The 13,609-nt window shown below is 37.1% G+C and overlaps 1 protein-coding gene across 4 annotated transcripts in view; it reads right to left on the minus strand.

The window, feature by feature from the left end:
• Nucleotides 1-4,921: 4,921 nt before the first annotated feature.
• The window catches only part of creb5b (cAMP responsive element binding protein 5b), a 353,679-nt gene continuing 344,991 nt past the window's right edge, over nucleotides 4,922-13,609 (minus strand). For 3 of the 4 annotated variants that reach the window (XM_078239765.1, XM_078239766.1, XM_078239768.1), the window contains one exon: nucleotides 4,922-13,576. In XM_078239765.1, the coding sequence (XP_078095891.1) occupies nucleotides 13,413-13,576 (164 nt within the window). In that variant the 3' untranslated portion in view covers nucleotides 4,922-13,412. The remainder of the gene's footprint in view (nucleotides 13,577-13,609) is intronic. The other variant, XM_078239767.1, reaches the window with a different exon arrangement.

Here is a 13,609-nt window from a genome sequence, read left to right on the forward strand (position 1 = left end):
TAGTCTTTACAAATAGACTTTAAAATGATCACATTTGGATCATTTTTAATTTTAGACTTCATTAGAAACTCCAACATATTTTATGAAATTAGCCTAGACCCCAACTATTTTTGATTTTGGCTTCAGTGTGATCACAAGGTGTTTTGCTCCAGGTGTGATTCTACTGACCCACTCGGAAGTCTTTATTAAAACAACCTCTATTTAACAATGCCATTTAACTATAACAACAAAAGCATAAATTTTCCCAGTTGAAATACTTAAACATGACAAGGTATAATTCTTAACTGTTAGCTATCTCTATTAGTTCCAATTTAAGCAATGTTCCTTCCAGACGTGAACTCCTCTTCAGAATCAGTTAGCAAAACACACAGGCTTATGTGGGTTGCTAGTTTTCCAGCCTTTTTAACACCTCTGGACAGAGATACAGAGAGACGCCTTTCTTCTGACTTTTCAGATAGCAGCCTCCAGAGAAAGACCTGTCTTCACACAGCAGGACAGCACAAAGAGAGAGAGAGGGAGAAAACACCTCTTGCGTTTTGCTGATCTCTGGACAGAGATCCTTATTTTCCAGCAGGTTCCAGACTTCAATTATCAGAGGGAGAGTAAAAGAGCTGTCACTCCTTTCAAATTCAAACAGCAGCTGCCTGCTTGTCTCTCTGTAAACCTCGCCCCGCTCATTCACATGACTTTCTCCTGTCAATCAATCTAATTAAACCCTACTCTGAAACCCCACAGGACAACCCTAGAAATAACAAAACTGCATTAACTCAGATCAAAGAAAACACCCCAATAATTAGGAGCAATTATTCCTCTACATGCTCAGCAGAGGGAATTCCAAAGTTCAGAGCTAATAGGCAGCTGGGATCTGTGAAGTTGTACGAACTAAGGAATAGCATGATGAGAAAATTGGTCAGCTATTTGGTACAATATAAGCAAGGCTGACTCCGCATAACTTTAAGGCTGTATGAGTAAATAAAACAAGATAAGGTCAGGGATGAAGGAGTCACCGACCTTTTTCTGTTCCATCAAAGGACAAGATAAGGGTATGAATGATGAGACAAAGAGTTCTAGGAGGTCAGCAAGTTATGACATGATTAATGACATTGCTTATGATTCTATTACTAATCGAATTCCTGAATATGCTCTGGTCATGCAAACTGATAATGATTATGTATAAATACTGAACTGATTCTTTGTGTAATTGTGGACTTGAGGAGGAATTAGCAAGTTGTACCAACTGCTCTCTGAACTCAAGTTTTCAGCCAATACTGCATGCAGTCTTTTGTAAATAAAGACTAAGTTATTTCATCGGAACGAACTTTGATGAGTTTTTCTATCACAGTCAAGAAGCAGGAAAGTTTCCACTTCAACAGATCATGGCCACCAATGATGGAGCGATTAGAGTTGAGAAAGACAAGAGATCAGATTCGGAGGTGTGCAGAGCTGGCGGAGGTTTCAGAGACAGGGTGGGGTGAGGCCATGAAGGAATTTGAGAACACGGTGACAATTTAAGCAAGTGGGTCATACAATGTTGAAGTCACATAGTTGTCAATGCAACTTAACTCATCTGTGCTATTCTTTAATGTTATGCAGACTCCTCACAATAAGAGCATAACTTAAAGGTCATTGTAACCAAATAGCATTGGTACAATCTGGCTCCTACAGCCCCACATCTGGGATTATTGGAGATTAAACAAGGGGCAGGGTACCAATCCACTCCCAGAAGGAGGGTTGTCAGTTTAAATACTTTACATACAGGTTTCTGGACAGCCAGATTTTCCAGGCCCTGGATGCCAATTACCTGCTATCACTTCGGGGTTTTTAATTGTTTTTACAACATGGCTGTGAATCAGTAATGAATACTAGTTTTGGGAGTACTGTACCACAGCAAGTAGGCTCTGCAGTGAGCTCACTCTAGCCTCTCCTCACCCCTTCAGGCTCCTTATTTCTAAATGCAGTGTAAATGTCACAGTTGGTAAAACAAAACAGATCTAAATGCTCTCAGTATCCCACTAAAGTGACAGTCAAAGACAGAGAGAACTTCCTTACGTTGTAAGGTGCTCCATTCCATTTATGAAAGAGGTATTGCACTAATAGAGAGAAATATCAAATTCAAATTGAGACATTCACAAATGCTCATCATATGGAGGGAATGCAGGGGTTGTCACAATTGGGTTCATACCAAATAGCAAGCATTGTCACAATCTTTGCCCCTGATTACCTTACAAATAGTCTCATGTTATTTCATCTGTTATTAATCATGAAACCAGATCTAACTTCAATACTTACTTAAGGCAATACAGTTTTGTCTTTTCCTGGTGCCAGTTTACTGAATTAGCTGTCCATGGATAACAGACATTTCTCATCTTAATAAGTATTTTAACAATTCATGTCAGCAAAGTTTTAACTTACAAATTGAGCATCACAGCAATATTAGGTTAGTGTTATTTTCTGAAGTTTTCCTGTTTACTTGTTGTATTCGAGGCTTATTTATTCTGCCTTTCTTAAAACTGTGCTAGCATTTGTTTAATTCACTATATTATCAACAATCCTTGTTTGAATTTTGTTGTCTCTGGTTCCAATTGTAAACCAGCTGTTTTTGGCAAAGTTAAGCTAGCCTCCTTAAAAATGTCATAATAAATTCCAGATTTAATTATCAAGCAAAAAATAAGCAATTGCAAATAAACCACAATCTGACAGATCATAACCTACAGCACAGCATTAACATCCCGACAGTGTGAGTTGAGCTTTGTGAGCTCGTTCTCTATCTCAGCTAATCTGTGCTGAAATACTTATCATAGTTACCTCTGGACTTGACTATTCCATTGCTCTTCTGGTTAACTGTCCAGCTCCCAGCTTCCATAAACTTGAGTTCATCCAAAACTCTGTTGCCCATATTCTAAATTGCACAAAGGCCTGAATTTTACATTCAGGGTGCACCTCAAGTCAATGCAGACAGCTGATGTGAAACGTGCTCCTGCCCGAGATTGTGTTGCCCAATTGATGGTTATCCAGTGTGAAACGTGCTCTGAAAGGCTGAGGGCTGCTGGGGAGGGTGTGAGGAGGGTGGTTGCTGAGAAAAAGGAGTATGTGGGCTGGTGCTTCCAATGTGCTCCCTCAGGGGGACAGCCGCTGTGGAGCTGTCTGAGAGAACTGCTGACCTGTAAGAAATAAATATCAGCAGAACAACTATGCCACAAGTGGCTGGGCAGCACAATCATACACAGACCTCAGTCCCCAGACACACTTGTTAACTTCCTTTGAGCCCTGACTTTCATCCCACCTTGCATTGAGGCTGCAGCTTAAACCATAAAGACAGATGGGCAACGTAAAATCCCGTTCAATTGCCGTTTATTGAATTCGAATTGGCTTCTTCATTGTCAGCAGGCGCACTTCCAACTTGTGTGCATGCTCGCTGTTGGAAATATCGCATGAGGACGTGATGACATTAGGGTGATGACATCATGCGTGATGACATGAAACATGCACCCAAGTCTTCTCATATGATTTTATGAGCTTTTGGTTCTGGTGCACGATCCCCTGAGCAAGGTTTATATATTACAGTAGACTTCCTGATTGGTCACCCTAATTAAAGTGGCCCTAACCAATTGGAAGATTGGGTTAAACTCACAACCCTAGATTCCATCCAGTTTGAGCCCCTTCTAATTTTTGCTGAGGGTTTATATAGCAGCTGAAGTTTCTGATCAAATAATCTACCTTCCTTTGTCTAATTGAATACTTGATCATTTCGGTCTATGCTTATTATTGTCAGTTTGATGCTTAGCCAGTTATTCATCCATCTCCTTTATGAAGATAGTAACCCATAATTACTTTATTCTTCTACTCATTTTGTGCCCTTGCTGTTTCATGGATCATTGGTTCTCAAGGCTCTTTTTAGCTCTCCATTCACAGACTCAAACACCTTTCATGAATTTAATGTATTGGAATCATCCCTCTGTTCATGCTGTTTCTGTCAGCACCCACTTACTTTCTCCAAAAATGTTTAAAGCAACTTGTTAAAAGTAAATTGATATAATTTGGAGAAAACGGTGTGTCTCTTAAATATTGAAGACAAACTAAAATATTTTTGAAGCATAATTATTTGTATCTACTCAAAAGATGTTGCCATTTAATGCTATCCTGTATTGAAACATTGCTTACTGATAAAAATCGATTTCAAATTTAAACATCGTTAATTAATTAAGAATATTGCATCAGAGTGAATATTTATATTGTATGTGGACCATCTCAACAGATATAAATCTCAGCCAAAAAGCTACTTAACCTGTAGACATTTGGATAAGTAGTCTTTGTTTGGCAGATTGCTTAGCTAGCTGCTTTATAGAGTGTCTAAGTAATGTGAAGGTTGACTAAGACAAGGCAATTCTCCCTTTTAGCTTCTGCCTCCAACAATGTGTTTTAGGGAAGCTGCCATTTAACTTGCCATAATTCTTGTGGCAATATCTGTGATGATTTAATGTGCAAAATGACCTGCTAGCCAACAATCAGGAGTGCACAGATATACCTCTATTACAAGACCTCCAATTTGAACTTATAATGGAATACTGAAAGAAAACAACAAACTTTACCATGATTAAAATTTCCTATGAACTGTAGGAAGCCATTGATGTGATGAGATTCTGAGTTAGAAGGGAGAGGGGTTAGCAGCATTGAAAACTGACAAGCAGCAAAAAATATTGCTCACCTATATCATTCTTTACCATCCGACAGAGCGCAAGGATGCAGCTAAGAGCAATGTTTCACCACAGATCAGCAAACTTTGCCAGCATTACAAAATGATGAAAATGAATGTATGAAAGAAAAAGGATTTTAAAAACGGCGGAGGTTGTACAAATGGAGAATAAATTGGAACATTAATATATGCCCCGAATCATTGAAACTGCAATCAGTTACAAATAAACATTCTGAAATAATTATTTATTGTATTATTTGCATTGCCAGAGTGCTTTATTAATTATATTGCAGTGATATTTAACATTTTTACAAATACACATCTTTTCTAACCAGATGAGAAAGAAATGTAAAATTGTCTCTTGGTAGTACAGAACTTGAATATTGTTGTCAAGAGAGACACGTTGCCAAAGCTTTTAGTCTTGCACTCTTCAGGACAAACTCAAAAATACAAAATTTCAAACAATTATAACAATTTATACTACCGGATAAAAGGGTGGTGATTTGTTGGCAGGTGAACTCTAATTGGCTAAAGCATTGCCATGGAGAAAGCAATGGGGAGTTATTGCATCCCCATGCCACCAGGTAATTCAAAAAGGCACAAAGTTTGAGCTTATTCCTTTTGTTTGCAGAGAAAGCGTCCCTCCATAAGAACACATGTACTTCGAGCAAATGTAAATAAGCCACGTTACAAGCTTGGCTGATTACTGTAAATTGGTTGTTAGTGTAGATATTAACATACTCAGGATTGTTTAGCAAATGCTGCCCAATTGCAGAATCAGATCTAACAGTGGATATTATGGGGTGAATTTTCCACAGGAATCATAGTGGGAAAGGGGCGAACCATGGAAAGATCCATTGATCTCAGGCCGGATTTTCCGGTTTTGGGGTGAGTGCAGCCGGAAAATCCCGCTCTATATTTTGAGTTTTGTAGACGCGGGTTGGTTGAGTACATGCCCTACTCTGTCTACCAAAACAACTAAATGAATATGCAATTTGATTCGATCAGCCAATCGCTGGAACATATGGCCTACATACTGGGGCATCAGACTGACACTGATATTCATAGACATCATTGCTCAATTGTACAGTAAGCAGACTGAAGTTTTTGAACTGAGAGCAACTTCCTTTTAGTTGAAAATACCACTAGCGTAGTCACTGCAATGCTGCTACTAAGAGTGGCTACGCAAGTGGTATTTTCCATTAACAGGATTCTGCCATCAGTCCAAAGAGATGTTCTGCCCACCTCACAATTGAGCAAAGCATGTATGAATTTCAGTGCCGGTGCGATGCTAGGCATGCAAGCCTTATGTCCGAATGATAATTCCCATTGCTTTGCCTTGGCCAATCAGAGCTGAATTACCAATCAATCAGTATTCTTGCAATATAAATTGTTGTGACTGATTGAAATTTGTCATTCTTGTGTTTGTCTTGTTGAGTGCAAGACAAAAAGCTTTGGCAACTTTTCTCTCTTTTCAACAATATTGAAATGTAAAATTTTAAATCAACAGATTTAATGGTCATTACTCTCAAATATGAATATGCTCATGAAGCATAAGCTTAAAATACAATAACAAAAAATAAGTGCTGCAAAACAAGTATTTACAAGTATGTACCAAATATTTATTCCTTGTACCAAGGAAAGTGGTTAACAAACATCTTCAGAAGGATACAAGATGAATGTTGTCCACACTGTGATACCATTGAGTACCAAAGCTTAAAGAAACTGAATGCAATTTGCTGACATAGACAGAATGTATTTTGTCACAATGTCGTTTTGGGTGGGGTTTGAAGCAGTTGAATTGAATTATTGAACAAACAGCATGGGAATTCTAACAAAGTGGAAGCAGCTTCAACAGCATGTGGATCCACATTTGTGTATTTGAAAATACATCCCAGATGGGTTAAAAGAAGGGAATACTGTCTCCTTGATTAGCTGATGTGCTGAGAGATTAAACTATTATTTCACAACTTGGACTCCAAACACATGGCCTTGTTTAATTCTGTGATTTTTAAAGTGTATTCAGGTGCATTGACGTGACTTCAGAGAAATTAGGTTATGATGGATTTCCCTTTCAAACCACATTGCTATTATACATCATTGATTCCAATTAGCTGAGCTACAAGTATGGGGTGGTCCACCTCTGACAGTCCTTTTTGACAAAGGCAAAGCACCATTTAAACTAACAATAAAAAATAAAATAAGTTTCACTGCTCTCTTACTACCTACAATCTGCACTTTTAACAGTGGTGGCATTGCCTAACTACCTTCATCGCAGGATAGAGGAGCTTATATATAATACAGGAAAAACCGAAATGTGTGGTGAAACTTCTATGTTCCCTAAAGTGCCCACATGCCTCTAATAAGGTTGCTAATTTTCCATAGGCAAAGAAATATATCACTTCTCCAAACTGATACATTTTTGTCCAGCTTTCTAGTAACAACCATTCCAAGGAAACATGGAAAGCTGATTGTGATTGTTCAACACAAAAAGAAAACACCCTCTCTATTTCTAAACATCTTTATCTAACATAATTATGTTCATAGTGCTTTCCGTGAAAGGCTTTCCATAATAAAAGAACCTATTTTAGAACATATATTTCAGAATACAAGAACTTAAGAAATTCCAAAATATGTCTTTCGGATTTTTAACATTGCACTTAGAGCAAAAAATTCTCTTGGATCGAAACTGACCCATTTTATGGCTGGTATTAAATGTTAGTTAAATATTATTTGAAAAGAAAATGGTTAATCTTGATCTAGAAAGTTAGCAAGAATGTCAAGTAATAATTTTTCCAACAACTCGCAGTTCAAAAACTTCAAGTTCAAAACTTTAAATCAATTTTCTCTGGAATGTTAAACACTTTACAAATTCAGATAGCACCTTATAACAACGTCGACATAGGCTGTGCCTACCTTGCCTCATTTTTATTTGGTCCCCAATAGTGAAAGACACAGTCCATAATTTGTTTTCCATGGTGCGTTAAGCATAAACTGATGGTTTACCAGAAAATAATGAAGATGCTAAGACTCCCAAACAGTACTGGTGACACAATGAACAGTTAATCACAGATACATCTGAAGATTAGGAGCACTGTGTATTAGTAATGGGGCGATAACAATTATTACTGGATATTAATTAATACACACTTACTAAGTTTTGAGATTTTGTACAGAACTAGGTGAAATATAGTTCTACAGAAAATGTTTTATGTTAGCCAACACCTGTGCTACAAAGTACAATGTGGTTTTGTGGTTTCAAAGTAAAATATACTCAAACTAAGGTAGGTAAGAAATTGATTTGTTCCATGCTGCAAAATATTGTTATGAAATATTTATATTTAAAGCAATTCTTGCATCGATAGAATTAAAGTTTGTTCTTGATACAGTCTCTGTTTTATTAGAATATTTTTGTCTATAATTTTTGAATTGATTACAGTCTGTGGTTGTGCTTGCTTTTAGAAATGAAGCCTTCAAACAAAGCATTTGTCAGCAATAAAAGTGCACAAATTCCCTCCGATTCCTGTTCCATCTTTTCTTTTTAGAATTATACCCATAATTGCAGGGAAACAATTATTTTGTAATTGTGACCCTGCAAACTAAGTTTTGAAGATGAAGGAATGTGGTCAGGGTTAATTTTTGTAGTTGCAATATTGCAGCGTAAAAGATTAATACAACATGAATTAAATGGAAACACTGTTTTTGTAATGTAGATGTACATGAGATAGTCTCGTTTTGCTGAATACTGTGCAACTTAGTTTGGGTATTTTAGTGCAACCAAAATTGGGTAGGTTGAAGGCCCCACTGAAGCCGTGTGTCAGTTGTAAATCCTTGTATGGCAAGGCTACAGGTCCATCATTCACTATTATACAGAAAACTAACAAAGTGCACAAATACAATGCATGTCAAAGATGAGCACAGTATACTCTTTCTCTTAGCTTATTACCAAACTGCTTAGTCAAATAATATTAAACATCAATAATGCATGCCTTCTCTTTCATTAGATTTAAATCTGTTACAGATTCAGAAGAACAATTGTCACATGTAATACTTAGAATGATGGACCACAGCTAATTTAGACTGAAGAAGCTAACAGGAACATTGTTAAACATACTTAATTATTAAAAGAAATAGTACAATGGAAAAAAGTCAGGGGAAAAGTTCAACTCAGTAAAGCGCTGCTCAAGACAGATAGAAATGATTTCCGTTTGCATTCTTTTTAAGCTGACAGGTTTTTTGAAACCATCGACACAAATCCTTCAGGCAGTGTTTGTAAAAGGAAGCAAGCAAATTTTGTTATAGTCCAATATACCACATGAATAATGGTTCAATTTTTGAAAGTAATGTGATGCAAAGAATCGACCATACTTGGGGTCAAATCCAATTAACGTAGCTTTGATACTTAACAAGGACAAGATGTTATCAATAGCAAAATGAATTCAATGGCAAAATTTACATTTAGAATCACTCTTAAGTTTAACACATTTATTCTAATGTTGAAGATTTCTTCTGAAATGCTAATGGGTTATGTTTTTGCAAAGTTTACAGACTGATAATCAATCCACAGAATTATTTTGCTAATTATATTAAAGGGAATGGGAACAGTAGGTGGTAACTATTCACAACGTAAGCTCCTTAACTCCTTTTCTTTCACATAGTTATGTTTGACATTGCTTTCACAAGAACAGCAGTTGTTTTTTAGTGAAAGCTTACTAAATGGCCTTGAGTACATTTCCTTGATGCTGTGACTTCTCAAGAGGGACATGACTCACGTCAGCTGCACATAACCTCAATGACCTTGTGTGCTGCACAGAATGGAGTTGGGCATAGTTTACTAAAACAGCTTGGGCTGAGATTGCCTCCAAACATGGAAAGAATTGTTCAAACGACTTTAGAAGACAAGTTATAATTCCTGAATGATATCTAGTTATAAAAGCTGTGCTAATCTTCATTGATACATTCGCCAAAAATAACTATAATTGGCATCATGCTAATACACCGATCCTTCATTCACTGTGGGCTTGGTCATATTGGTGTAGAAATTGGTATGCATTGGAAAATTTGTGGGACCATTGTTATAGACATTCAGGGGAATACCTAAGAACAAGCTTTAGGTCATTTAAAAGGATAAATTAGAAATCTAAGAACCTCATGAAAAAATTAATTGTCAATGAATGGGGCAGGCATTGGAATCTTGGGATGCTGCTACCTACGAAACATCCATGTTTTCCATTGGGAAAACTGCCTATGGAATCGTGATCGGTGTTGGCAGCTTATGCCAATGGAACACTGATGTGGGCCAAAGACTAAATTCCATTGAGCTTCAGGTTTCACAGCTTGGGTATACATCGTTGAAAACAGACTCTGACCAATTTTGTGGCCATTATTTAGTTTAAATTGATTTGCAATTTGGGTTACAGTGGGGAGAAACCTCCTTAGGAGGTTTAATGGAGCTGCACAGAATCCCTGTCAAAGTGGATTGTTCACGGGCTGCGGAAGGAAAGGACTTGACAGAACAAATTATCTTTTCTCATTCCATACAATCTACTGGAATAACAATCAACTCAGGATGCAGAGCAACCTTTCACTAAATGTTTCAGACATACACATAAGCTAAAGACCAAACACAACCTCTAGGGTTATAAGTGGATCTGTGATTCCATTGTAAGCATTTCTGCTGACATTTGATTCTCCCTTTTAAAAGACATCTTAAACAATCTGGAATTAAGTACTGTGGATTTTACTTCAGTGTGAAATATCCACAACTTATAGATGGCAAAAGTTCATTGAGAAGATTATGTTGTTGTCCTTGGTTGGCTCCAGCAATCTTGCCAACTGTGCAATGAGTGAATCTCACACAACTTGCCCTGTCTTTGTTTGCCTGCTTTCTTTACACACTTTCTTTACACACTTTCTCTTTAAACATTTTGAAAACATAGTCACTAATTAATTGATGAAAATATGTTTTTCTTTCCTCCATTGGCTAGTGAATTGTTCAAAGATGTGACATTATCTTCATATATCTCCCATATCTTTCAATTCAGTGTAATAATGATTATGATCTTTTTAAAATACCCCCTCTCCAAAGAGAAGAAATCTAATTTTAAGTAGTTAAGGGTGACTCTAATCTGATTGAGAGAATCAATTACCAGTGCGATCATTTGCAAAATTCTTTAACAGCATCAGTGTTTTTGTTAAAGAATTAATATCAGACCAAGATTATAACATAGTACTTTGGGTAGTTACTTTCCAGTGCTTTAGAGCTTCAAAATTCCTGACTAATTTATTAAATTAAAACTGGGTTAATACTTAAACCTCACCCCTCCCCCAAGAGGTTACATTATGTTTGGATCAGGATCTCTTAGACTGGATCCAATCCCAAGGGGTTTGCATTTAGGTTCAGCCTGATTCACTCCATGTGACAGATGGTGTTAAATTACCAGTTCAGTGCATGTGTGGAGCTTTTTCTTTCCTGTAGGGAATGGGTGGAAATTTGCATCAAGGGTTGATGTGAGTCTCCTGGTTTGCAATGTCAATTTAAATGCCAAGAAGTGGACATTTTACTCTAATCTCTTGGTAATATATTTCTTATACTTGAATATTTACTGTAAATTAGCTCGAGAGTCATAGATGCAAATTTGTAGCTAGATTTTAACTTTCCAGACTTTTATTTGACTAATTGGCATGGTAACGATTTTAAACAGCCAAAGGAAAAGATTTTGGTGAAATAAGGAGGCCAACAAAAAAGGCTAAAAAACTTGTGCATACTCCAAGAGGCACAGTACTCGCATCAAAATGTTCTGGAGGGAAGACAGGATTGATTCTGTGGGTGAAGTTTTAACTTTCTATATTTTGTGGGAATGGAACAGGATATAAGTTAACATAGAGCAGTTCCATTTCATGCTCTGTTCCCTCTGGTAGTTGACTTTGACTCTGCAAGTTTTGATAGTGGACAAGAAACTTGCTGAGCTCTGCAACAAGTGGAGAACCAGCATTTAAATGAGATATGGGAGTTAAGATGTTCTTGGTGTGAAACTTAGCCAGTCATTACACCTCCCTTCAAGTTGCCCACCCACTCTGGGTTAAAATTGACCCCTGCGGTTGGGGACTTCCAGCAAGAAGTGGCACTCACAAGAAGTGCAAGTAAGGAAATTACACGACCACAGCCTAGGGCTGTAGACCCAAAATTTTCTGAACTGCTCTACCTGCCATTGTTGCTGCATGGCAGGAATGTCAGACTGTAGAATCAGCCACTGTTCCTTCAGCTTTGTGATCCACATCCCAACAGTATCCAAAATAGGCTTTACTTACTCACTTATGTTGCTCCAGGTTAGGCAATGGAAGGTGATTCCAGCCTACAAGTGGCAGAGCCTACTATTACTGAGGCAACCAAGATAAATTAAACACCAACAGGCTGGAATTTCAAGCTATGGTTTGGAATCTGTGGTGATCTCCTTCATTTCAAGAAGCTGCAGAGATCACCCAGAATCAAAGGTGCACTTTAGAGTTCCCTCACTAAGCCAAACTCTTGCATTAGTGTCTGTTCTCACTATTTTCCAACTGTTATTAAAATGCCAAAACATAAATTACTTTAAAAATCTTAATGATCAGCCTTTTGTTCTAAACAGCTATCGTATTATTTAAGACATTACAGCTGTTTTCAATTGTTTCTTGCTGCTTCAAATAAATAGGGATATCTGGTTCTTAAGAGGAATTATAACTAGTTGGCTTTGTATATAGTTTTTCAGTTTGAAAGAAAAACACACACAAAATTACTGAGACTACCTTTCCCCTTTCCCTTACCACAGCACACACCAGGCTCACATTTAGGCAATAAGATTTTTGTCCAGACAAACTAGTGTTTGTGTGAACACTACTGTTGGTAGCCTGAAAGTTTGATTTATAGGGCTGATGTCACAACCTTGTGTCAATAGGAAGTATCTAAATAAAATGTGGAGCTGTTGGTAGATCATTCTTATCATTAATCTTAAAAGATGATAATCAAAAACTCATATAAATGAAGGAAGTTTGAAAGATAGATTCTTAAGATGTGATACACACCATGAAAATTACAACCTATAATATATTCATCATAATGGCTCATATTGAGAACAGAGTTCAAATGACAGCCTGTTTCTCAAATTGAAATAATGTAAATTTCAATATATTGTATTGATTGTGTTAACTCTTCTTTAATCTTAATTCATAAAGTTTGATTTTCAGTGCAAATAAACAATTTTAAGAAATAGATGCTGCATTATGTGATATGTCTATAGTATAGGTTGGAGGCTTCCCTTTACTGATGACCATACTGTTTGGTGCCTCAATTTAGTTGTTAATTTGCAGGACATATTAGATACCTAGATCTTGCCGGTGATAATAGATGGAGACTATATACAAATATATTGTAATAAAATTCAGAAGGTTCAAAAATTCGGAGCAGAACCTTCAAATTGGTACCAGCAAGTTATGAGAAAAGCATTAAAGCATTCCCAAGCTATTAGCACATTAATTGCATATTTCCCTTTTTTCGTAACTAAAGTAAAAAAAACTTAGCTTTCTGATAACTATTAAAATGAAAAGCAATTGTCTTTTTTTCCTGAAATTGTATCTAATTCCAGAGTTATAGAGTCATAGATATGTTGACATTCCAAAAGTCCTGAGGAGTGGAAGATCTTGTTTCCCCCTCTGCCAGCCCAGTCCCGATGGAAGACAGTATTTAGAGGATAGGATTCAGGTCTGTTCTCTGATTGGCCAGCTGGGTGAGGCTGGAGCTTCCTACAACCTCATTGACGGCAGTCGAAGTGCTAATTGAATTGTGCTGGATGACTTGTTGTTGAGAGCAAGCAGGGATGGGACTTCCTGGCTGACTGTTCTCAGGACCTGGGGGAAAAAAATAACATTCAAAATTAATAT

The sequence above is a fragment of the Mustelus asterias genome, chromosome 2, assembly GCF_964213995.1.
Source record: "Mustelus asterias chromosome 2, sMusAst1.hap1.1, whole genome shotgun sequence".
Lineage (NCBI taxonomy): Eukaryota > Metazoa > Chordata > Chondrichthyes > Carcharhiniformes > Triakidae > Mustelus > Mustelus asterias.